This window comes from Tachyglossus aculeatus, chromosome 16 (assembly GCF_015852505.1).
Source record: "Tachyglossus aculeatus isolate mTacAcu1 chromosome 16, mTacAcu1.pri, whole genome shotgun sequence".
NCBI lineage: Eukaryota > Metazoa > Chordata > Mammalia > Monotremata > Tachyglossidae > Tachyglossus > Tachyglossus aculeatus.
In genome coordinates, this window is record NC_052081.1 from 3,371,382 (window position 1) to 3,394,114 (window position 22,733).

The 22,733-nt window shown below is 49.1% G+C and overlaps 1 protein-coding gene across 1 annotated transcript; it reads right to left on the reverse strand.

The window, feature by feature from the left end:
• Positions 1 to 4,575: 4,575 nt before the first annotated feature.
• Positions 4,576 to 17,992, reverse strand: RGS4 (regulator of G protein signaling 4). Its single transcript, XM_038758261.1, has 5 exons — positions 17,767 to 17,992; positions 12,416 to 12,520; positions 10,405 to 10,466; positions 7,258 to 7,424; positions 4,576 to 4,939 (listed from the first exon to the last, which is right to left on the reverse strand). The coding sequence occupies exons 1-5, from the start codon at positions 17,808 to 17,810 to the stop codon at positions 4,706 to 4,708; spliced, it is 612 nt and encodes a 203-aa protein (XP_038614189.1). The 5' UTR covers positions 17,811 to 17,992; the 3' UTR covers positions 4,576 to 4,705.
• Positions 17,993 to 22,733: the final 4,741 nt, after the last annotated feature.

The window sequence follows — 22,733 nt, forward strand, 5'->3', positions numbered from 1 at the left end:
GAACTGAGGCCCAGAGAAGTGAAGTGACTTGCCCAAAGTCACCCAGCTGACAATTGGCGGAGCCAGGATTTGAACCCATGACCGCTGACTCCAAAGACCAGGCTCTTTCCACAGAGCCACACTGCTTCTCTCTCTCTGAATAATAATAATAATGATGGCATTTATTTAGCGCTTACTATGTGCAAAGCACCTTTCTAAGCGCTGGGGAGGTTACAAGGTGATCGGGCTGTCCCACGGGGGGCTCACAGTCTTCATCCCCATTTTCCAGATGAGGGAACTGAGGCCCAGAGAGGTGAAGTGACTTGCCCAAAGTCACCCAGCTGACAATTGATGGAGCCGGGATTTGAACCCATGACCTCTAACTCCAAAGCCCGGGCTCTTTCCACTGAGCCACGCTGCGTCTCTCTTCCCCTTCAATTTCGAGTTCCATCCTGTTGTGTGACCTTGGGCTTTGTCCTTTCACCTCTCTGGACCTGTGGGCAGGGAAGGCGTCGCCCAACTCTGTCCTAGCGGACTCTCTCAAGCGCTCAGTACAGTGCTCGGTAAATACGACTGACCGCAAGCTCATTCTGGGTAGGAGTCATTCATTCAATCATTCGATTGTATTTATTGAGCGCTTACTGTGTGCAGAGCACTGTACTAAGCGCCTACTTAGAGAAGCAGCATGGCTCAGTGGAAAGAGCCCAGGCTTGGGAGTCAGAAGTCATGGGTTCTAATCCTGGCTCCGCCACTTGTCAGCTGTGTGACTTTGGGCAAGTCATTTCACTTCTCCGGGCCTCAGTGACCTCATCTGGAAAATGGGGATTAAGATGTGAGCCCCACGTGGGACAACCTGATCACCTTGCATCCCTCCAGCGTTTAGAACATGCTTGGCATATAGTAACCACTTAATAAGTACCATTCATTCATTCATTCATTCATTCAATCGTATTTATTGAGCACTTACTGTGTGCAGAGCACTGTACTAAGCACTTGGGAAGTACAAGTTGGCAACATATAGAGACGGTCCCTACCCAACAGTGGGCTATTATTATTATTATTACTATTCTTATTCTTATTCTTATTCTTATTCTTATTCTTATTCTTATTATTATTGAGTCACGACTACCAACTCTGTTCTTGCATCCTCTCCCAAGCATTTAGCCCATTCATTCATTCATTCATTCGTATTTATTGGGCGCTTATTGCGTGCAGAGCAGTGGACTAAGCGCTTGGGAAGTACAAGTTGGCAACACTGGAAGCGCTCGGTAAACACTATGTATTTATAGTACGATCCCGCCCTGTGACGAGAGTTGCCCTGCCAGACAAGGATGTCACATGGAAATTATTATAATAATCCGGGAGCCGTTTTATAATACAGAGTCATATAAATAACGAAAAGGGGCACAAGTCTTCAAGTATTCCGCATGCAGGGGAGGTGAAGATTTTCCAAGCCTCTCCCTGCTGTTGGGGAAGGACTAAGATGCGGGGGGGACATGTCTCCTCTCAGCATGCGAAGCAGCCTGGCTCAGTGGAAAGAGCCCGGGCTTTGGAGTCAGAGGTCGTGGGTTCAAATCCCGGCTCCTCCAACTGTCAGCTGGGTGACTTTGGGCAAGTCACTTCACTTCTCTGGGCCTCTGTTGCCTCATCTGGAAAATGGGGATGAAGACTGTGAGCCCCTCGTGGGACAACCTGATCCCCTTGTAACTGCCCCAGTGCTTAGAACGGGGCTTTGCACATAGTAAGTGCTTAATAAATGCCATCATCATTATTATTATTATCCCCATTTTGCCCACATCCAGGGGTTGGTCCCTCCTGGGGTGAATTTTCTCCGAGAGTCTTTCTTTATTTTTCCCCTTCACAAAGCTCCCGGAGCTCGGAGAAGAAGGCGAGAGGCGGGCAGGGCGTTGTCGTTGTTGTTGTTGTTGTTCCCCCCCCATCTTACCTCCTTCCCTTCCCCACAGCACCTGCATATATGTATATATGTTTGTACATATTTATTACTCTATTTATCTTGTACATATCTATTCTATTTATTTTATTTTGTTAGTATGTTTGGTTTTGTTCTCCGTCTCCCCCGTCTAGACTGTGAGCCCGCTGTTGGGTAGGGACTGTCTCTATGTGTTGCCGACTTGGACTTCCCAAGTGCTTAGTACAGTGCTCTGCACACAGTAAGCGCTCAATAAATATGATTGATTGATTAATGGTTGGGGTGGTCTGTGGTGGGGGGGTGAAGGGATGGGCATCTTTGGATGGGGGAAGCGGTCCGTGGCTGGCCCCGGGAGATTCCCAGGAGGCTGTGAGGGGCGGGATTCATTCATTCACTCATTCAATCGTATTTATTGAGCGCTTACTGACAATAATAATAATAATAATAATAATAGTAATAATGTTGGCATTTGTTAAGTGCTTACTATGTGCAAAGCACTGTTCTAAGCGCTGGGGGAGGTTACAAGGTGATCAGGTTGTCCCACAGGGGGCTCACAGTTTTAATCCCCATTTCACAGATGAGGTAACCGAGGCCCAGAGAAGTGAAGTGACTTGCCCAAAGTCACCCAGCTGACAGTTGGCAGAGCCGGGATTTGAACCCCTGATCTCTGACTCCGAAGCCCGGGCTCTTTCCACTGAGCCACGCTGCTTCTCTATGTGCAGAGCACTGTACTAAGCGGGTGGGATGGGGCTGAGGCCTTTCTTGCTGCTTGGGAGAGCGGTCCAATCCTCCTCCCTCTCCCTCAATTTCAGAGCCGCTCAGAGGAGGCCCGTGTGGGCCTGGGGGTGGCTCCGATCAGGGGACCCCTCCCCACCCCCAAAAAGGAGGCTCCCCCATTCCCCGTCGGGCCATCCCAAAAAGCGTCCTAGCGGATAGAGGCCCGGCCCCGGAATCAGGAGGTCGTGGGTCCTCTCCGCCGCTTGTCTGCTGGGTGACCTTGGGCGAGTCCCTTCGCACAGCGCTTGGCACGTAGGAAGCACTTAACAAATGCCATTATCATTATTATTATTATTATTATTATTATTATTATTATTATTCTTCTCTGGGCCTCAGTTCCCTCATCTGGAAAATGGGGATGGAGGTTGCGAGTCTCACGCGGGACTCTAGACTGTGAGTTCGCTGGGGGCAGGGAATGTGTCCGTTGGTTGTTCTCTCAAACCCTCCCAAGCGCTTAGTACAGTGCTCTGCACACAGTAAGCGCTCAGTAAATACAACTGAATGAATGAATGAATTTGCTGTCTCTCCTCAACGCTTAGTGCAATGTCTGGCATGTAGTAAGCGCTCATGATGTTTTCTGTCTCCCCCTTCTAGACTGTGAGCCCGTTGTTGGGAAGGGACCATCTCTAGATGTTACCGACTTGTACTTCCCAAGCACTTAGTACAGTGCTCTGCACACAGTAAGCTCTCAATAAATACAACTGAATGAATGAATGAATTTGCTGTCTCTCCCCAGCGCTTAGTGCAATGTCTGGCATGTAGTAAGCGCTCAACATGTTGTCTGTCTCCCCCTTCTAGACTGTGAGCCCGTTGTCGGGTAGGGACCGTCTCTATCGGTTGCCGTACTTCCCAAGCGCTTAGTACAGTGCTCTGCACACAGTAAGCGCTCAGTAAATACAACTGAATGAATGAATTTGCTGTCTCTCCCCAGCACTTAGTGCAATGTCTGGCATGTAGTAAGCGCTCAACATGTTGTCTGTCTCCCCCTTCTAGACTGTGAGCCTGTTGTCGGGTAGTGACCGTCTCTATAGGTTGCCGTACTTCCCAAGTGCTTAGTACAGTGCTCTGCACACAGTAAGCACTCAATAAATACGATTGAATGAATAACAAATACCATCATTTTCTAGACTGTGAGCCCGTTTTTGGGTAGGGACCTTCTCTATAGGTTGCTGACTTATACTTCCCAACTGCTTAGTACAGTGCTCTGCGCACAGTAAGCGCTCAATAAATACGACTGAATGAATGAACAAATACCATCATTATGGTATTCCCCCGGTTGGGAAGCCCAGTCTACTCCTAACAGGGGGGTGGGAGGGACAGCCTGTATATATATGTACCTGTATATATGTTTGTACATATTTATTACATATTTATTTATTTACATATTTATTTACATATTTATTACTTTATTTATTTTACTTGTACATATCTAGTCTATTTATTTTATTTTGTTAGTATGTTTGGTTTTGTTCTCCGTCTCCCCCTTGTAGACCATGAGCCCACTGTTGGGTAGGGACCGTCTCTAGATGTTGCCAGCTTGGACTTCCCCAGCGCTTAGTCCAGTGCTCTGCACACAGTAAGCGCTCAATAAATACGATTGATGGATTGACCGTCTCTCTATGTTGCCAACTTGGACTTCCCCAACGCTTAGTCCAGTGCTCCGCACACAGTAAGCGCTCAATAAATACGATTGATGGATTGACCGTCTCTCTATGTTGCCAACTTGGACTTCCCCAGCGCTTAGTCCAGTGCTCTGCACACAGTAAGCGCTCAATAAATACGATTGATGGACCGATTGACGGCGCGGAGACCCCCGCGGGCTGGGGGACGGGCGATCTGGGGAGGGTCTCGGGGTCTGGCCGCTACTTCATCCATTCATTCATTCATTCATTCAACCCGTCGTATTTATTGAGCGCTGACTGTGTGCCGAGCGCTGGACTGAGCGCTTGGGAAGCGGGTGGATGTGTCGATCCGCTTCAGGGAAGGCCGAGTCAGGGAGGATGGGAGCGGGGGGGACGCCTAGGCGCACTGGGACACGAGTGCGGGCCAGTTGGAGGCCGGGGTCCGGGTTCGGGACCCCTTCCTCTCCTCGCCCCCCACGAAGCCCAAGTAGAAGGGGGATTTGAGGAAGCGGCCGTAGGAGTCTTTCTCCATGAGGTGGAAAATCTTCCTCTGGGCTTCGTCGAAGCAGGCCGCGGTGGGATCCCGCATATTCCGGCTGGTCTCCTCCCGGGTGCTCGAGTCCAGGTTGACCTGAGGTCAGAGGTCGGGATGGGGTGGATAATGATAATAAAAATAATGACAGTATTAATAAAAATGACGGTAATAAGCGTGGCCCAGTGGAAAGAGCCCGGGCTTGAGAGTCAGAGGTCATGGGTTCCTTCATTCATTCATTCAATCGTATTTGTTGAGCGCTTACTGTGCGCAGAGCACTGGACTAAGCCAGTTGGGAAGTCCAAGTTGGCAACATCTAGAGACGGTCAATCAATCATCAATAGTATTTATTGAGCGCTTACTGCGTGCAGAGCACTGGACTAAGCCAGCTGGGAAGTCCAAGTTGGCAACATAGTCGGTCAATCAATCAATCAATCGTATTTATTGAGCGCTTACTGTGTGCAGAGCACTGGACTAAGCCAGTTGGGAAGTCCAAGTTGGCAACTCTAGAGACGGTCAATCAATCAATCAATCGTATTTATTGAGCGCTTACTGTGTGCAGAGCACTGGACTAAGCCAGTTGGGAAGTCCAAGTTGGCAACATAGAGAGACGGTCAATCAATCAATCGTATTTATTGAGCGCTTACTGTGTGCAGAGCACTGGACTAAGCCAGTTGGGAAGTCCAAGTTGGCAACATATAGAGACGGTCAATCAATCAATATTGTATTTATTGAGCGCTTGCTGTGTGCAGAGCACTGGACTAAGCCAGCTGGGAAGTCCAAGTTGGCAACATAGAGAGACGGTCAATCAATCAATCGTATTTATTGAGCGCTTACTGTGTGCAGAGCGCTGGACTAAGCCAGTTGGGAAGTCCAAGTTGGCAACATAGAGAGATGGTCAATCAATCATCAATCGTATTTATTGAGCGCTTACTGTGTGCAGAGCACTGGACTAAGCCAGTTGGGAAGTCCAAGTTGACAACATATGGAGATGGTCCCTATCCAACAGTGGGCTCACAGTCTAATAATAATGATAATAATAATAATGGCATTTATTAAGCGCTTACTATGTGCAAAGCACTGTTCTAAGTGCTGGGGAGGTTGAAAGGTGATCAGGTTGGCCCATGTGGGCTCACAGTCTTAATCTCCATTTTACAATGAGGTAACTGAGGCACGGAGATGCTAAATGACTTGCCCAAAGTCACACAGCCGACAATTGGTGGAGTCGGGATTTGAACCCATGACCTCTGACTCCAGACACAGTAAGTACTCAATAAATGCGATTGAATGACTGACTGACTGACTGACTGAATGAATGAAAGAACCCAGGCTTTGGAGTCACAGGTCATGGGTTCAAATCCCGGCTCCGCCAACTGTCAGCTGGGTGACTTTGGGCAAGTCAATCAATCAATCAATCAATCAATCAATCATATTTATTGAGTGCTTACTGTGTGCAGAACACTGTACTAAGCGCTTGGGAAGTCCAAGTTGGCAACATATAGAGACAGTCCCTACCCAACAGTGGGCTCACAGTCTAAAAAAGGGAGTCTAAACTGATTGAGTTTAGTGAGTTTAGAGTTTAGACTATGTGCCACAGTCTAAAAAGTCACTTCTCTGGGCCTCAGTTCCCTCATCTGCAAAATGGGGATGAAGACTGTGAGCCCCCCGTGGGACAACCTGATCACCTTGTATCCTCCCCAGCGCTTAGAACAGTGCTTTGCCCATAGTAAGTGCTTAACAAATACCATCATCATCATTCTCTGGGCCTCAGTTCCCTCATCTGCAAAATTGGGATGAAGACTGTGAGCCCCCCGTGGGACAACCTGATCACCTTGTATCCTCCCCAGCGCTTAGAACAGTGCTTGGCACGTAGTAAGCGCTTGACAAATACCATCATCATCATTCTCTGGGCCTCAGTGACCTCATCTGCAAAATAGGGATGAAGACTGTGAGCCCCCCGTGGGACAACCTGATCACCTTGTATCCTCCCCAGCGCTTAGAACAGTGCTTTGCCCATAGTAAGTGCTTAACAAATACCATCATCATCATTCTCTGGGCCTCAGTTCCCTCATCTGCAAAATTGGGATGAAGACTGTGAGCCCCCCGTGGGACAACCTGATCACCTTGTATCCTCCCCAGCGCTTAGAACAGTGCTTTGCCCATAGTAAGTGCTTAACAAATACCATCATCATCATTCTCTGGGCCTCAGTTCCCTCATCTGCAAAATTGGGATGAAGACTGTGAGCCCCCCGTGGGACAACCTGATCACCTTGTAACCTCCCCAGCGCTTAGAACAGTGCTTGGCACATAGGGAGCACTTAGTAAATGCCATCATTATTATCTTCCCTGGAGATTGGACCCCTTCCCATCCTCCGGGACCCCGAGAGCCCCCCGCCCCAGCCCTCCACCTCGCACACCTCTTTGGTCGCCTCCACCGAGATGAAATCCTCGTAGATCTTCTCGGCCTTGGGGCGGAGTTGGTCCGGACTCGGCGTTTTCTTGTAGTCCTCACAGCTGATCCAGAATTCCAGGTTCTCCTCGCTGTATTCCGACTTCAGGAAAGCCCGGAAGGCCGTCAGACCGCCTGTTGGGCCGGGGATCGGAGGGGGTTATTAGTACAGTGCTCTGCATGCAGTAAGCGCTCAATAAATACGATTGAATGAATTAGTGGAAGGCTTGGTGGGGGGCGTGGAAGTGAGTATGGAATAAGTGAGTAAGTGAGTAAGTGAGTGTGGGAGTGAGTAAGGGATATTCCCCCTTCTAGACTGTGAGCCCACTGTTGGGTAGGGACCATCTCTAGATGTTGCCAACTTGGACTTCCCAAGCGCTTAGTACAGCGCTCTGCACACAGTAAGCGCTCAATAAATATGATTGATTGATTGATTGAGTGTGCGTGTGTGATGTATGATGGCTGGAAGGGTGGAGGGCAAGTGGGATGTGTGATACGTCGTGGACGCTTAGTCCAGTGCTCTGCACACAGTAATAATAATAATAATAATGGCATTTATTAAGCGCTTACTATGTGCAAAGCACTGTTCTAAGCGCTGGATAGTTACAAGGTAATTTGGTAGTCGCACATGAGGCTCACAGTCTTCACCCCCGTTTTACAGCTGAGGGAACTGAGGGCTGAGGTAACTGAGACACGGAGAGGTTAATAATAACAATAATAATAATAATAATAATATAATAATATAATAATAATAATAATAATGATGATGGCATTTATTAAGCGCTTACTATGTGCAAAGCACTATGTTCTTAAGCGCTGGGGAGGAGACAAGGTGATCAGGTTGTCCCACAGGGGGCTCACAGTCTTCATCCCCATTTTGCAGATGAGGTCACTGAGGCCCAGAGAAGTGAAGTGACCTGCCCAAAGTCACCCAGCTGACAATTGGTGGAGTCGGGATTTGAACCCACGACCTCTGGCTCCAAAGCCCGGGCTCTTTCCACTGAGCCACCCTGCTTCTCACTGAGCCACACTGCTTCTCAAGTTAAGTTCCTGGCCCTAAGTCACACAGCTGACAAGTGGCGGAGCCGGGATTAGAACCCAGAACCTCCGACTCCCAAGCCCGGGCTCCTTCCACTAAGCCACGCTACTTCTCCGGGCATTTACTATGGACTAGGCACTGTACTGAGCGCTGAGGTAGATACCAGCTATTCAGGTTGGACATAGTCCCTTTCCCACACGGGGCTCACCGTCTTAATCCCCGTTTTTCAGACGAAGGAACTGAGGCCCAGAGAAATCATCATCAGTTGTATTTATTGAGCGCTTACTGTGTGCAGAGCACTGGACTAAGCGCTTAATGAAGTGACTCGCCCAAGGTCACCCAGCAGACAGGTGGCAGAGCCCGGATGAGAACCCAGGTCAGCGTGGCTCAGTGGAAAGAGCCCGGGCTTGGGAGTCGGAGGTCGTGGGTTCGAATCCCGACTCTGCCACTTAGCTGTGGGACTTTGGGCAAATCACTTCACTTCTCTGGTTCTCAGTTCCCTCATCTGGAAAATGGGGATGAAGACTGGGAGCGCCATGTGGGACAACCTGATCACCTTGTAACCTCCCCGGCGCTTAGAACAGTGCTTGGCACATTGTAAGCACTTAATAAATGCCATTATTATTGTTATTATTATTAGGTCCTTCTACCTCCTGGGCCTGGGAAGCAGCGTGGCTCAGTGGAAAGAGCCCGGGCTTGGGAGTTAGAGGTCGTGAGTTCTAATCCCGGCTCCGCCACTTGTCAGTTGTGTGACTTTAGGCAAGTCACTGCACTTCTCTGGGCCTCAGCTATCTCATCTGTAAAATGGGGATGAGACTGTGAGCCCCACGTGGGACAACCTGATCACCTTGTAACCTCCCCAGCGCTTAGAACAGTGCTTGGCACATAGTAAGCGCTTAATAAATGCCATCATTATTATTGTTATTATTAGGTCCTTCTGCCTCCTGGGCCTGGGAAGCAGCGTGGCTCAGTGGAAAGAGCCCGGGCTTGGGAGTCAGAGGTTGTGGGTTCTAATCCCGGCTCCGCCACTTGTCAGTTGTGTGACTTTAGACAAGTCACTGCACTTCTCTGGGCCTCAGTTCCCTCATCTGTAAAATGGGGATGAGACTGTGAGCCCCACGTGGGACAACCTGATCACCTTGTAACCTCCCCAGTGCTTAGAACAGTGCTTGGCACATAGTAAGCGCTTAATAAATGCCATCATTATTATTGTTATTATTAGGTCCTTCTGCCTCCTGGGCCTGGGAAGCAGCGTGGCTCAGTGGAAAGAGCCTGGGCTTGGGAGTCAGAGGTCGTGGGTTCTAATCCCGCCTCCGCCACGTGTCAGTTGTGTGACTTTAGGCAAGTCACTGCACTTCTCTGGGCCTCAGTTATCTCATCTGTAAAATGGGGATGAAGACTGTGAGCCCCACAGGGGACAACCTGACGACCCTGTGTCTATCCTAGTGCTTAGAACAGTGCCTGGCACATAGTAAGCGCTTAACAAATACGACCCCCTCCCCGCCAGGCCTTCCTTCTGGGGCCAAACGTCCCCTGCCCCTTGACCCCAGCACCCCCCACCCAGCTCCCACCCCCCAAAGCAGCGTGACTCAGTGGAAAGAGCCCAGGCTTTGGAGCCAGAGGTCACGGGTTCAAACCCCGTCTCTGCCAACTATCAGCTGCGTGACTTTGGGCAAGTCACTTCACTTCTCTCAGTTCCCTCACCTGGAAAATGGGGATGAAGACTGGGAGCCCCCCGTGGGACCACCCGATCACCTTGTAGCCTCCCCTGCGCTTAGAACGGTGCTTTGCACATAGTAAGCGTTTAATAAATGCTATTATTTATTTTATTTATTTATTTATTTTACTTGTACCTATCTATTCTATTTATTTTATTTTGTTAGTATGTTTGGTTTTGTTCTCTGTCTCCCCCTTTTAGACTGTGAGCCCACTGTTGGGTAGGGACTGTCTCTATATGCTGCCAACTTGTACTTCCCAAGCGCTTAGTACAGTGCTCTGCACACAGTAAGCGCTCAATAAATACGATTGATGATGATGATGATGATGATGATGATGATGATTGTTATTATTACTTACATTCATGGGAGATGAGGTTTTCCAGAGATTCGGCCCATCTTCTGGCCTCCTCACGACTCACCCTGCGGAGAGAGGGAGAGGACGGTCAGGCGGATCCCGGGGGGACGGGGGGATCTGGAGAGCCGCCCCCAATCCCACCTCCTCCCCTGTGTCCCCCCACCGGCTTTCGTGGTCCCGTTCGACACCCTCTCTTCACGCCTCGCGTACACGCCGGGCCCGCGTGGCGTCCCCGTCCCTCACACCCGGACCTCGACGTCGGACCCCCGAGGTTTGGGGTCCCACTGAGGCCGAGGGAGCGGTAGGACCCTTCCCCAACTTGGATGGGAAGAGCCGGGCTTCCCTCAACTCCGGCCTGGGGTGAATCCCTGAGGTGAAGCATCATCATCATCATCAATCATCAATCATCAATCGTATTTATTGAGCGCTTACTATGTGCAGAGCACTGTACTAAGCGCTTGGGAAGTACAAATTGGCAACATATAGAGACAGTCCCTACCCAACAGTGGGCTCACAGTCTAAAAGGGGGAGACAGAGAACAAAACCAAACATACTAACAAAATAAAATAAATAGAATAGATATGTACAAGTAAAATAAATAAATAGAGTAATAAATATGTACAAACATATATACATATATACAGGTGCTGTGGGGAAGGGAAGGAGGTAAGATGGGGGGACGGAGAGGGGGACGAGGGGGAGAGGAAGGAAGGGGCTCAGTGTGGGAAGGCCTCCTGGAGGAGGTGAGCTCTCAGTAGGGCCTTGAAGGGAGGAAGAGAGCGAGCTTGGCGGATGAGCAGAGGGATTGGGGGCATTCCGGGCCCGGGGGAGGACGTGGGCTGGGGGTCGATGGCGGGACAGGTGAGAACGAGGTACGGTGAGGAGATTGGCGGCGGAGGAGCGGAGGGTGCGGGCTGGGCTGGAGAAGGACAGAAGGGAGGTGAGGGAGGAGGGGGCCAGGGGATGGATGGACAGCCTTGAAGCCCACGGTGAGGAGTTTCTGCCTGATGCGCAGATTGATTGGTAGCCACTGGAGATTTTTGAGGAGGGGAGTGATATGCCCAGAGCGTTTCTGGACAAAGATAATCCGGGCAGCAGCATGAAGTATGGATTGAAGTCGAGAGAGACACCAGGATGGGAGATCAGAGAGAAGGCTGATGAAGCAGTCACCTCTCCCCCTTCCTAGCCAATTCCCCCTCCCTCATCACCTGGGGTTTTATGATAATAACAGTAATGATGGTATTTATTAAGCGCTTACTATGTGCCAAGCACCATTCTAAGCGCTGGGGGAGATACCAGGTCATCGACCCCCGGCCCACGTCCTCCCCCTGGCCCGGAATGCCCTCCCTCCGCACATCCGCCAAGCTAGTTCTCTTCCTCCCTTCAAAGCCCTTAGAGAAGCAGCGTGGCTCTGTGGAAAGAGCCCGGGCTTTGGAGTCAGAGGTCATGGGTTCAAATCCCAGCTCTGCCAATTGCCAGCTGTGTGACTTCGGGCAAGTCACTTCGCTTCTCTGGGCCTCAGTTCCCCCATCTGTAAAATGGGGATGAAGACTGTGAGCCCCCCGTGGGACAACCTGATCACCTTGTAACCTCCCTAGCGCTTAGAACAGTGCTTTGCACATAGTAAGCGCTTAAGAAATGCTATCATCATCATTATTATTATAGTGAGCGCTTAAATACCAACACTATTATTAATACTAATACTAATGATGGCATTTATTAAGCGCTTACTATGTGCAAAGCACTGTTCTAAGCGCTGGGGGGGCGACAAGGTGATCAGGTTGTCCCACGGGGGGCTCACAGTCTTAATCCCCATTTTCCAGATGAGGTCACTGGGGCCCAGAGAAGTGAAGCGACTTGCTCCAAGTCCCCCAGCGGACAGTTGGCGGAGCCGGGATTCGAACCCATGACCTCCGACTCCAAAACCCGGGTTCTTTCCACTGAGCCACGCAGCTTCTCTGTAGGGGTGACCTCTGTATTGGTCACTTCCTGGGATGGTGGGCTGGACTCTCACCTGGGAGAAGAAGGGGTTTTCTCTGCCTTGGCGGGAGAAGCCCCTTGGTCGCAGGAGTCCGTCTTCTGCAGCAAGAAGCCGAGGCGATGTTTCATGTCCTTCGCGCTGCGGGGAGACAAGAGGAAGGATCAGGGCCCGGGGGTTGGCCGTTAAGGCGCTTACTATGGGACAGGCACTGTACTAAGCGGTGGGGTGGCTACCAGCAAATCAGGCTGGACACAGTCCCTGCCCCATGTCACGGTCTTCAGCCCCATTTTACAGGGGCCTGCGGTGAGGGGCTTCCAAGCTGACCGGTCAGAGACCGCTGGCCCCATCTAATAACAAGAATAATAATGGCATTTCTTAAGTGCTTACTATGTGCAAAGCACTGTTCTAAGCGCTGGGGAGATTACAAGGTGATCAGGTTGTCCCACAGGGTACTCACAGTCTTCATCCTCATTTTACAGATGAGGGAACTGAGGCCCAGAGAATAATAACAATAATGATAGCATTTATTCAGCGCTTACTGTGTGCAAAGCACTGTTCTAAGCACTGGGGAGGTTACAAGATGATCAGGTTGTCCCACGGGGGGCTCTCAGTCTTCATCCCCATTTTCCAGATGAGGGAACTGAAGCTCAGAGAATAATAATAATAACAATAATGATAGCATTTATTAAGCGCTTACTGTGTGCAAAACACTGTTCTAAGCGCTGGGGAGGTTACAAGGTGATCAGATGGTCCCACGGGGGGCTCACAGTCTTCATCCCCATTTTACAGATGAGGGAACTGAGGCCCAGAGAATAATAATAATAACAACAATGACAGCATTTATTCAGTGCTTACTGTGTGCCAAGCACTGTTCTAAGCACTGGGGAGGTTACAAGGTGATGAGGTTGTCCCACGGGGGGCTCACAGTCTTCATCCTCATTTTCCAGATAGGGAACTGAGGCCCAGAGAATAATAATAATAACAATAATGATAGCATTTATTCAGTGCTTACTGTGTGCAAAGCACTGTTCTAAGCACCGGGTAGGTTACAAGGTGATCAGGTTCTCCCACAGGGGACTCACAGTCTTCATCCTCATTTTCCAGATGAGGGAACTGAGGCCCAGAGAAGAATAATAATAACAATAATGATGGCATTTATTAAGCGCTTACTGTGTGCAAAGCACTGTTCTAAGCGCCAGGTAGGTTACAAGGTGATCAGGTTGTCTCACAGGGGACTCACAGTCTTCATCCTCATTTTCCAGATGAGGGAACTGAGGCCCAGAGAAGAATAATAATAACAATAATGATGGCATTTATTAAGCGCTTACTGTGTGCAAAGCACCGTTCTAAGCGCCAGGGAGGTTACAAGGTGATCAGATTGTCCTACGGGGGGCTCACAGTCTTCATCCCCATTTTACAGATGAGGTAACTGAGGCCCAGAGAATAATGATAATAACAATAATGATAGCGTTTATTAAGTGATTACTGTGTGCAAAGCACTATTCTAAGCACTGGGGAGGTTACAAGGTGATCAGGTTGTCCCACGGGGGGCTCACAGTCTTCATCCTCATTTTCCAGATGAGGGAACTGAAGCCTAGAGAATAATAATAATAATAATGATAGCATTTATTAAGCACTTACTGTGTGCAAAGCACTGTTCTCAGTGCTGGGGAGGTTACAAGGTGATCAGGTTGTCCCACAGGGGACTCACAGTCTTCATCCTCATTTTCCAGATGAGGGAACTGAGGCCCAGAGAAGAATAATAATAACAATAATGATAGCATTTATTAAGCGCTTACTGTGTGCAAAGCACTGTTCTCAGTGCTGGGGAGGTAACAAGGTGATCAGGTTGTCCCACGGGGTGCTCTCAGTCTTCATCCCCATTTTACAGATGAGGGAACTGAGGCCCAGAGATAATAATAATAATAATAATAATAATAATGATAGCATTTATTCAGCGCTTACTGTGTGCAAAGCACTGTTCTAAGCGCTGGGGAGGTTACAAGGTGATCAGGTTGTCCCACGGGGGACTCTCAGTCTTCATCCCCATTTTACAGATGTGGGAACTGAGGCCCAGAGATAATAATAATAACAATAATGATAGCATTTTTTCAGTGCTTACTGTGTGCAAAGCATCATCATCAATTGTATTTATTGAGCGCTTACTGTGTGCAGAGCACTGTAAAAGCACTATTCTATGCGCCGGGGAGGTTATAAGGTGATGAGGTTGTCCCACGGGGGGCTCTCAGTCTTCATCCCCATTTTCCAGATGAGGGAACTGAGGCCCAGAGAATAATAATAATAATAATAATAATAATAATAATAATAATAGCATTTATTAAGCGCTTACTGTGTGCAAAGCACTGTTCTAAGCGCTGGGGAGGTTACACGGTGATCAGGTTGTCCCACGGGGGGCTCACAGTCTTCATCCCCGTTTTACAGATGAGGGAACTGAGGCCTAGAAAAGTGAAGTGACTTGCCCAAAGTCACACAGCTGTCAAGAGAAGTGAAGTGACTTGCTTATAGTCACCCACCTGACAATTGGCGGAGCTGAGATTTGAACCCGTGACCTCTGGCTCCCAAGCCCGGGCTCTTTCCACTGAGCCACGCTGCTTCTCTAGAAGCAGGAAAGAAGCAGGGTGGACTAGTGGTTAGAGCCCGGGCGTAATCCCGGCTCCTCTCCTGGTCCGCTGTGTGCATTGCCCTTAACTCTGCATCCAGGACTCATCATCATCAATCATATTTATTGAGCGCTTACTGTGTGCAGAACACTGTACTAAGCGCTTAAGGAGGACTCCATCCCTCCTGCACCGCGCTTAGCACTGTGCTCAGCCCTGTGCTCAACACTGCACTGACGCAGCAGCCCCATCCATCTAGCACCACATCCAGCCTCTTTGCCCTCGGCCCAAATAATAATAATAATAATAATAATAATAATAATAATAATAATGATGGTACTTGTTAAGCGCTTACTATTCACTCAATCATATTTATTGAGCGCTTACTGTGTGCAGAGCACTGTACTAAGCGCTTGGGAAGTACAAGTTGACTATGTGCCAAGCGCTGTTCAAAGCGCTGGGGTAGATACAAGGTAACCAGGTTGTCCCAAGTTGGGGTCACGGTCTTCATCCCCATTTTTCAGATGAGGGAACTGAGGCCCAGGGAGGAAGAATAATAGTAATGACGGTATTTGTGAAGCGCTTACTCTGTGCCAAGCACTGTTCTGAGCGCTGGGGAAGAGACCAGGCAATCGGGTTGTCCCATGCGGGGCTCACGGGCTTCAGCCCCATTTTACAGATGAAGGAACTGAGGCCCAGAGAAGTTACTTTTATTATGGTATTTGTTAAGCAAGTGCTTACTATGTGCCGAACACTGTTCTAAGCGCTGGGGGAGATACAAGGTCAGCAGGTTGTCCCTCGGGGGGCTCACAGTCTTCATCTCCATTATCCAGATGAGGTATATATGTATATGTATATATACATATATACATATGTATATATGTATATATCCTGTATATATGTATATATGTTTGTACATATTTATTCCTCTATTTTACTTGTACATATTTATTCTATTTATTTTATTTTGTTAATATGTTTTGTTTTGTTGTCTGTCTCCCCCTTCTTGACTGTGAGCCCGCTGTTGGGTAGGGACCGTCTCTATATGTGGCCAACTTGTACTTCCCAAGTGCTTAGTACAGTGCTGCACAGAGTAAGCGCTCAATAAATACGACTGAATGAGTGAATGAGTGACCGTCTCTATAATCAATCAATCAATCAATCTATATGTTGCCAACTTGTACTTCCCAAGCGCTTAGTCCAGTGCTCTGCACACAGTAAGTGCTCAATGAATACGATTGAATGAATGAATGAATGAATGACCGTCTCTATATGTTGCCAACTTGTACTTCCCAAGCGCTTAGTCCGGTGCTCTGCACACAGTAAGCACTCAATAAATACGATTGAATGAATGAATGACCATCTGTATATGTTACCAACTTGTACTTCCCAAGCGCTTAGTACAGAGCTCTGCACACAGTAAGTGCTCAATAAATACGATTGAATGAATGAATGAATGACTGTCTATATGTTGCCAACTTGTACTTCCCAAGTGCTTAGTCCAGTGATCTGCACACAGTAAGCGCTCAATAAATACGATTGATTGAATGAATGAATGACTGTCTCTATATGTTGCCAACTTGTACTTCCCAAGCACTCAGTCCAGTGCTCTGCACACAGTAAGCGCTCAATAAATATGATTGAATGAATGAATGAATGACTGTCTATATGTTGCCAACTTGTACTTCCCAAGTGCTTAGTACAGAGCTCTGCACACAGTAAGTGCTCAATAAATACGATTGAATGAATGAATGAATGAATTAAAGGTAACTGAGGCCCAGAGAAGTGAAGTGACTTCCCCAAGGTCACACAGCAGACAAGTGGTGGAGCCGGGATGAGGTCCCTCAATCAATCAATCAATCAATCAATCAATCATATTTATTGAGCCCTTACTGTGTGCAGAGCACTGTATTAAGCGCTTGGGAAGTACCAGGGCAATGATTCCCAGGCCCAGGCTCTACTCACTAGGCCGCGCTGCCCATTCCCCACCGCTGTCTCCCTAGAGTGGGCCACCCCCGGCGCCCAAATGGGGGTCCCGAGGTTGCGATTCCACCCCCCATCCCCGGATCAAAAGCAGGGACCAAGCGGGAGAGCCATCCGGCCGGGAAGACGGGTGGGAACGGCCCGCCCGAGGAGCGGTCCGCTCTCGGCCTGGAAGTCCGAGGTCTTGGATGACCCCCTTGCCCACCCTCCAAGAGCCGCGGGGACCCTGTCTCCCCCCTTCTAGACCGTGAACCCGTTGTTGGGAAGGGACCGTCTCTATAGGTTGCCAACTTGGACTTCCCAAGCGCTTAGTATGGTGCTCTGCACACAGTAAGTGCTCAACAAATACGATTGAATGAATGAATGAATGACCGTCTCTGTATGTTGCCCACTTGTACTTCCCAAGTGCTTAGTCCAGTGCTCTGCACACAGTAAGCGCTTAATAAATACGATGGAATGAATGAATGACCGTCTCTATATGTTGCCAACTTGTACTTCCCAAGCGCTTAGTCCGGTGCTCCGCACCCAGTAAGCGCTCAATAAATACGATTGAATGAATGAACGAATGACTGTCTCTATCTGTTGCCAACTTGTACTTCCCAAGCGCTTAGCACAGAGCTCTGCACACAGTAAGCGCTCAATAAATACGATTGAATGAATGAATGAATGACTGTCTCTATCTGTTGCCAACTTGTACTTCCCAAGCGCTTAGCACAGAGCTCTGCACACAGTAAGCGCTCAATAAATACGACTGAAAGAATGACCCCCAAACCCGGGCCCTACCTTCTCAAGCAAGAGGCGGGCAGGGCCGCCAGGCCTTTGCACATTTTGTCCCGTTGGCCTCTTCCCAAGTCTGGGCCGGGAAAGCGTCTGGAAGCGTCTGGGATTGGGCGGTCGAGGAATAGTTGTCCTTGGGGGGAGCGGGAGACCGGACCCTCGTCTTCCTGGTGTCCGTGGCCTTCCTGGACCGCTTTATAGACGAGTCCGGGTACCCGGCATCGTGTCCGTGGCCAATCAGGGACGTCCCTTTCATCCCCCTCTTCGTCCCCCTCCCTTAGACACTGACGTACACACAAAGCCCAGTGGCTTTTTTAGACGCACACCCCCACACGTACACACCAGGGAAGAGAGTTGTCTTAGCCGAGAGCCGTGTGTGGAGGAGAATCCCAAATGAGGGGATTTTCTAAGGCCGCTACAGCCCCCTCTCCGTCTGTCGGCATCAACCATTTATTGAACGCTTACTCCGAGTCCTGGACTGAGCGCTTGTGACAGAGCAATCAATCAATCGTATTTACTGAGCGCTTACTGTGTGCGGAGCACTGTACTAAGCGCTTGGGAAGCACAAGTTGGCAACCCGTAGAGACGGTCCCTACCCAACAGTGGGCTCACAGTCTAGAAAATAATACTAATAATAATAATGACGGCATTTGTTAAGCGCTTACTATGTGCAAAGCACCTGTTCTAAGCGCTGGGGAGGATACAAGGTGATCAGGTTGTCCCACGGGGGGCTCACAGTCTTCATCCCCATTTTATAGATGAGGTAACTGAGGCACAGAGAAGTGAAGCGAGTTGCCCAAAGGCACACAGCTGACAATTGGAAGAGCCGGGATTTGAACCCATGACCTCTGACTCCAAAGCCCGGGCTCTTTCCACTGAGCCATGCTGTCTAGTTAGTAGACATGATGGGTTCAAATCCCGGCTCCGCCAATTGTCAGCTGTGTGACTTTGGGCAAGTCATTTCACTTCTCTGTGCCTTAGTTATCTCACCTGTAAAATGGGGATTAAGACTGTGAGCCCCACGTGGGACAATCTGATTGCCTTGTACCCCCCCCACCCCGGCGCTTAGAACAGTGCTTGGCACATAGTAAGCGCTTAACAAATGCCATCCTTATTATTATTATTATTACTAAGGTCACATCTCCTCCAAGAAGCCTTCCCTGACAAAGCCCTCTTTTCCCCTGCTCTCTCTCCCTTTTGCCTCCTTTGTGTTCTCGAATCTGTGACCGTTGGACACCTGATAGTCGCCCCTCCCTCAACTTCATTTCTTTAAATATCATATTATAAATGACTTATTTCTTTGTATCAACATCCATCTCCCCCTCTAGACTGTAAGCTCGTTGCGGGCGGGGAACGTGTCTGCCAATTCTAGTTTTTTTTTTTGTCTTTTCCCAGATGCAGAGACGAGGGGTGGGCAGGAATGTGTCTATCTGTTGCTATATTGTCCTCTCCCGAGCGCTTAGTACAGGGTTTCGCACACAATAAGCGCTCAATACATACAATCTCTCCTCCTCCCCATCCCCCCGCCCTACCTCCTTCCCCTCCCCCAAAATATATATATTTGTACAGATTTATTACTCTATTTATTTTACTTGTACATATTTACTATTCTATTTATTTTGTTAATGATGTGCGTTTACCTTTCATTCTATTTGTTCTGTCGACTTGACACCTGTCCACATGTTTTGTTTTGCTGTCCGTCTCCCCCTTCTTGACTGTGAGCCCGTTGTTGGGTAGGGACCGTCTCTATCTGTTGCTTGGACTTCCCAAGCGCTTAGTACAGTGCTCTGCACACAGTAAACACTCAATAAATACGATTGAATGAATGAATGAATGAATAGACTCGAATGAATGGCCTGCACGTAGTAAGGGCTCAGTATATGCCATTTCTGGATTGATAATGGCTTTTAATGAGTCTTCCATTCCTTCCTTCTTCATTTATTCCCGGGGAGGAAATGGGAAATGGGTTTCCATGCCTTGAGTTGAATTATGGAAATGGGTTTCCACGCCTTGAGTTGAATTATTTTCCTGGCAGCGGGTTGTTTGGAAATCAGGTTAAATCTCTGAATCGCAGATGGGTTGGGACTGTCATTTCCTTCTCTTCCAGATGAGGAAATGGCAGAAGGTCCAGAACTGATGCAGCCTGGCCTGGTAGAGCCTGGGCCCGGGAGTCAGAAGGTCATGGATTCTAATCCCGGCTCCGCCGCTTGTCTGCTGTGTGACCTTGGACAGGTCACTTCGCTTCTCTGGGCCTTGGTTCCTTCCTCTGTAAAATGGGGATTGAGCCCCACGTGGGACAGGGACCGTGTCCAACCCCATTTGCCTGTATCCACCCCAGCGCTTAGTACGGTGCCTGGCACATAGTAAGCGCTGAACAAATCCCACAGTTATCATTATTATTATAGGGAAGTTCTTGTATCTCCACTCAGCCTTCTGTTTGGCAGTTCAATCCATTTCTGGCGGGGAGTAACGTGTCAAAAACCTCATATCCCTTGCTGGTTCAAGGCTCTCTTCCTCCCTTCAAGGCCCTACTGAGAGCTCACCTCCTCCAGGAGGCCTTCCCAGACTGAGCCCCTTCCTTCCTCTCCCCCTCGTTCCCCTCTCCATCCCCCCCATCTTACCTCCTTCCCTTCCCCACAGCCCCCGCATATATGTATATATGTTTGTACATATTTATTACTCTATTTATCTTGTACATATCCATTCTATTTATTTTATTTTGTTAGTAAGTTTGGTTTTGTTCTCTGTCTCCCCCTTCTAGACTGTGAGCCCGCTGTTGGGTAGGGACCGTCTCTCTATGTTGCCAACTTGTACTTCCGAAGCGCTTAGTCCAGTGCTCTGCACACAGTAAGCGCTCAATAAATACGATTGAATGATTGATTGATTGATTCAATCTCTCATCCTATCCCGACTGGATTACTGCGTCAGCCTCCTCTCTGATCTCCCATCCTCGTGTCTCTCCCCACTTCAATCCATACTTCATGCTGCTGCCTGGATTGTCTTTGTCCAGAAACGCTGTGGGCATGTTACTCCCCTCCTCAAAAATCTCCAGTGGCTACCAATCAATCTGCACATCAGGCAGAAACTCCTCACCCTGGGCTTCCAGGCTGTCCATCCCCTGGCCCCCTCCTCCCTCACCTCCCTTCTGTCCTTCTCCAGCCCAGCCCGCACCCTCCGCTCCTCTGCCGCTAATCTCCTCACCGGGCCTCGTTCTCGCCCGTCCCGCCATCGGCCCCCGGCCCGCGTCCTCCCCCTGGCCCGGAATGCCCTCCCTCCGCAGATCCGCCAAGCTAGCCCTCTTCCTCCCTTCAAAGCCCTACTGAGATGGCTTAATAAATGCCATCATTATTATTATTATTATTATTATTATGTGCCAAGCGACATCCTAAACGCTGGGGCAGATACAAGGTCATCGCGTTGTCCTATGTGGGGCTCACTAAACGCTGGGGTAGATCAATCAATCAATCAATCAATCATATTTATTGAGCGCTTACTGTGTGCAGAGCACTTAGGAAGTACAAGTTGGCAACATATAGAGACGGTCCCTACCCAACAGTGGGCTCACAGTCTAGAAACTCACATCTAGTAGATGTGAGTTATAATAGATATTAAGAGATACTAAGCGCTTAGTCCAGTGCTCTGCACACAGTAAGCGCTCAATAAATACGACTGAATGAATACGAGCTAAGCACGTTGGTCAACTGTCCCTGTCCCTCATGGGGCTCAGGGTCTCCATCCCCGTTTTTCCAGATGAGGTCACTGAGGCCCAGAGAAGCGAAGTGACTCGCTCAAGGTCACCCAGCAGACAAGTGACGGAGCCGGGTCCTACTGATTCCCAGGCCGGGGCCCTACCCACTCGGCCACGCTGCTTCTCCCTCTCACTGGGAGGCCAAAGAGGGTCCCCAGGCTCAGGATTAGAACCCACAACCCTCCGAATCGCAAATGGTCAGAGAGGATGGGTCCGTTCCCCCTTGGGGAAAAACGTCCCTCGATCGATAGGACTAGCTGTGGACGGGTTGACAAGAGGGAAATAAGCAGCCCCAAACCCCCAGCTTTTATTGTTGACATTCCCCGAGGCTTTTTCCGTAGTTTTCCGGCATCTCTGACGCAGGCCGGGCCAGTTTTAATTAATGGGACTCCTGGAAAGGGCTCCGAACGAGGCCGTTTCAGAGGCTGGGATGTTCCTCAGACCGAATATATATAATGGTCGGTCATTTTCTGACCCAGAAGGTTCTTAGAGCCGCGTGTCTTCCCTTTCCAGCCAGGGTGTTCTTCATTCGGGAGACAGATGGGCCACGCTGGATTTCGGGCAGGAACGGTGGAGCTTGAGGTTTCTCACGATTTGCGGATTTTTGGGTGACAGATGATCTCTTCTGAGACATCGTATTTTCCGGGAGGAGCTGTGAAGAGTAGAAGTCCCCAGAGAGAATTGTTAGGGACCAGGGTGGATTTCTCACTGGAAAAAACCCCCAACAAACAACAAAAACATAAATCATAAACGATTCTCCCCCTATTCCCTCGGGGTTCTCGATCTCTTTCCTGGGAATTTCAGTGATGATAGTAGGAGTAATGATCAGTGGATCATCAATCGTATTTATTGAGTATTTTCTCTTGGCAGATAACTGCGGAGAGCCCAATAAAACCAGTAGGTACGATCCCTGCACTCAAAGAACTTCCAGTCTGCTAATAATCATAATAATACTAATTATGGTACTTGTTAAAGCACTTACTATGTGCCAAGCACTGTTCTAAGCGCCAGGGTAGATACAAGTTAATCAGGTTTGACCCAGTTCGTGCCCCCCACGGGGCTCACAGCCTTAACCCCATTTTCCAGATGAGGGAACTGAGGCACAGAGAAGTGAAGTGACTTTCCCAAGGGCACGCAGCAGACAAGTGGCACCCAAATCCTCTGCCTCACAGGCTTTTCCACTAATAACAATAATTGTGGCATTTGTTAAGCGCTTATGATGTGC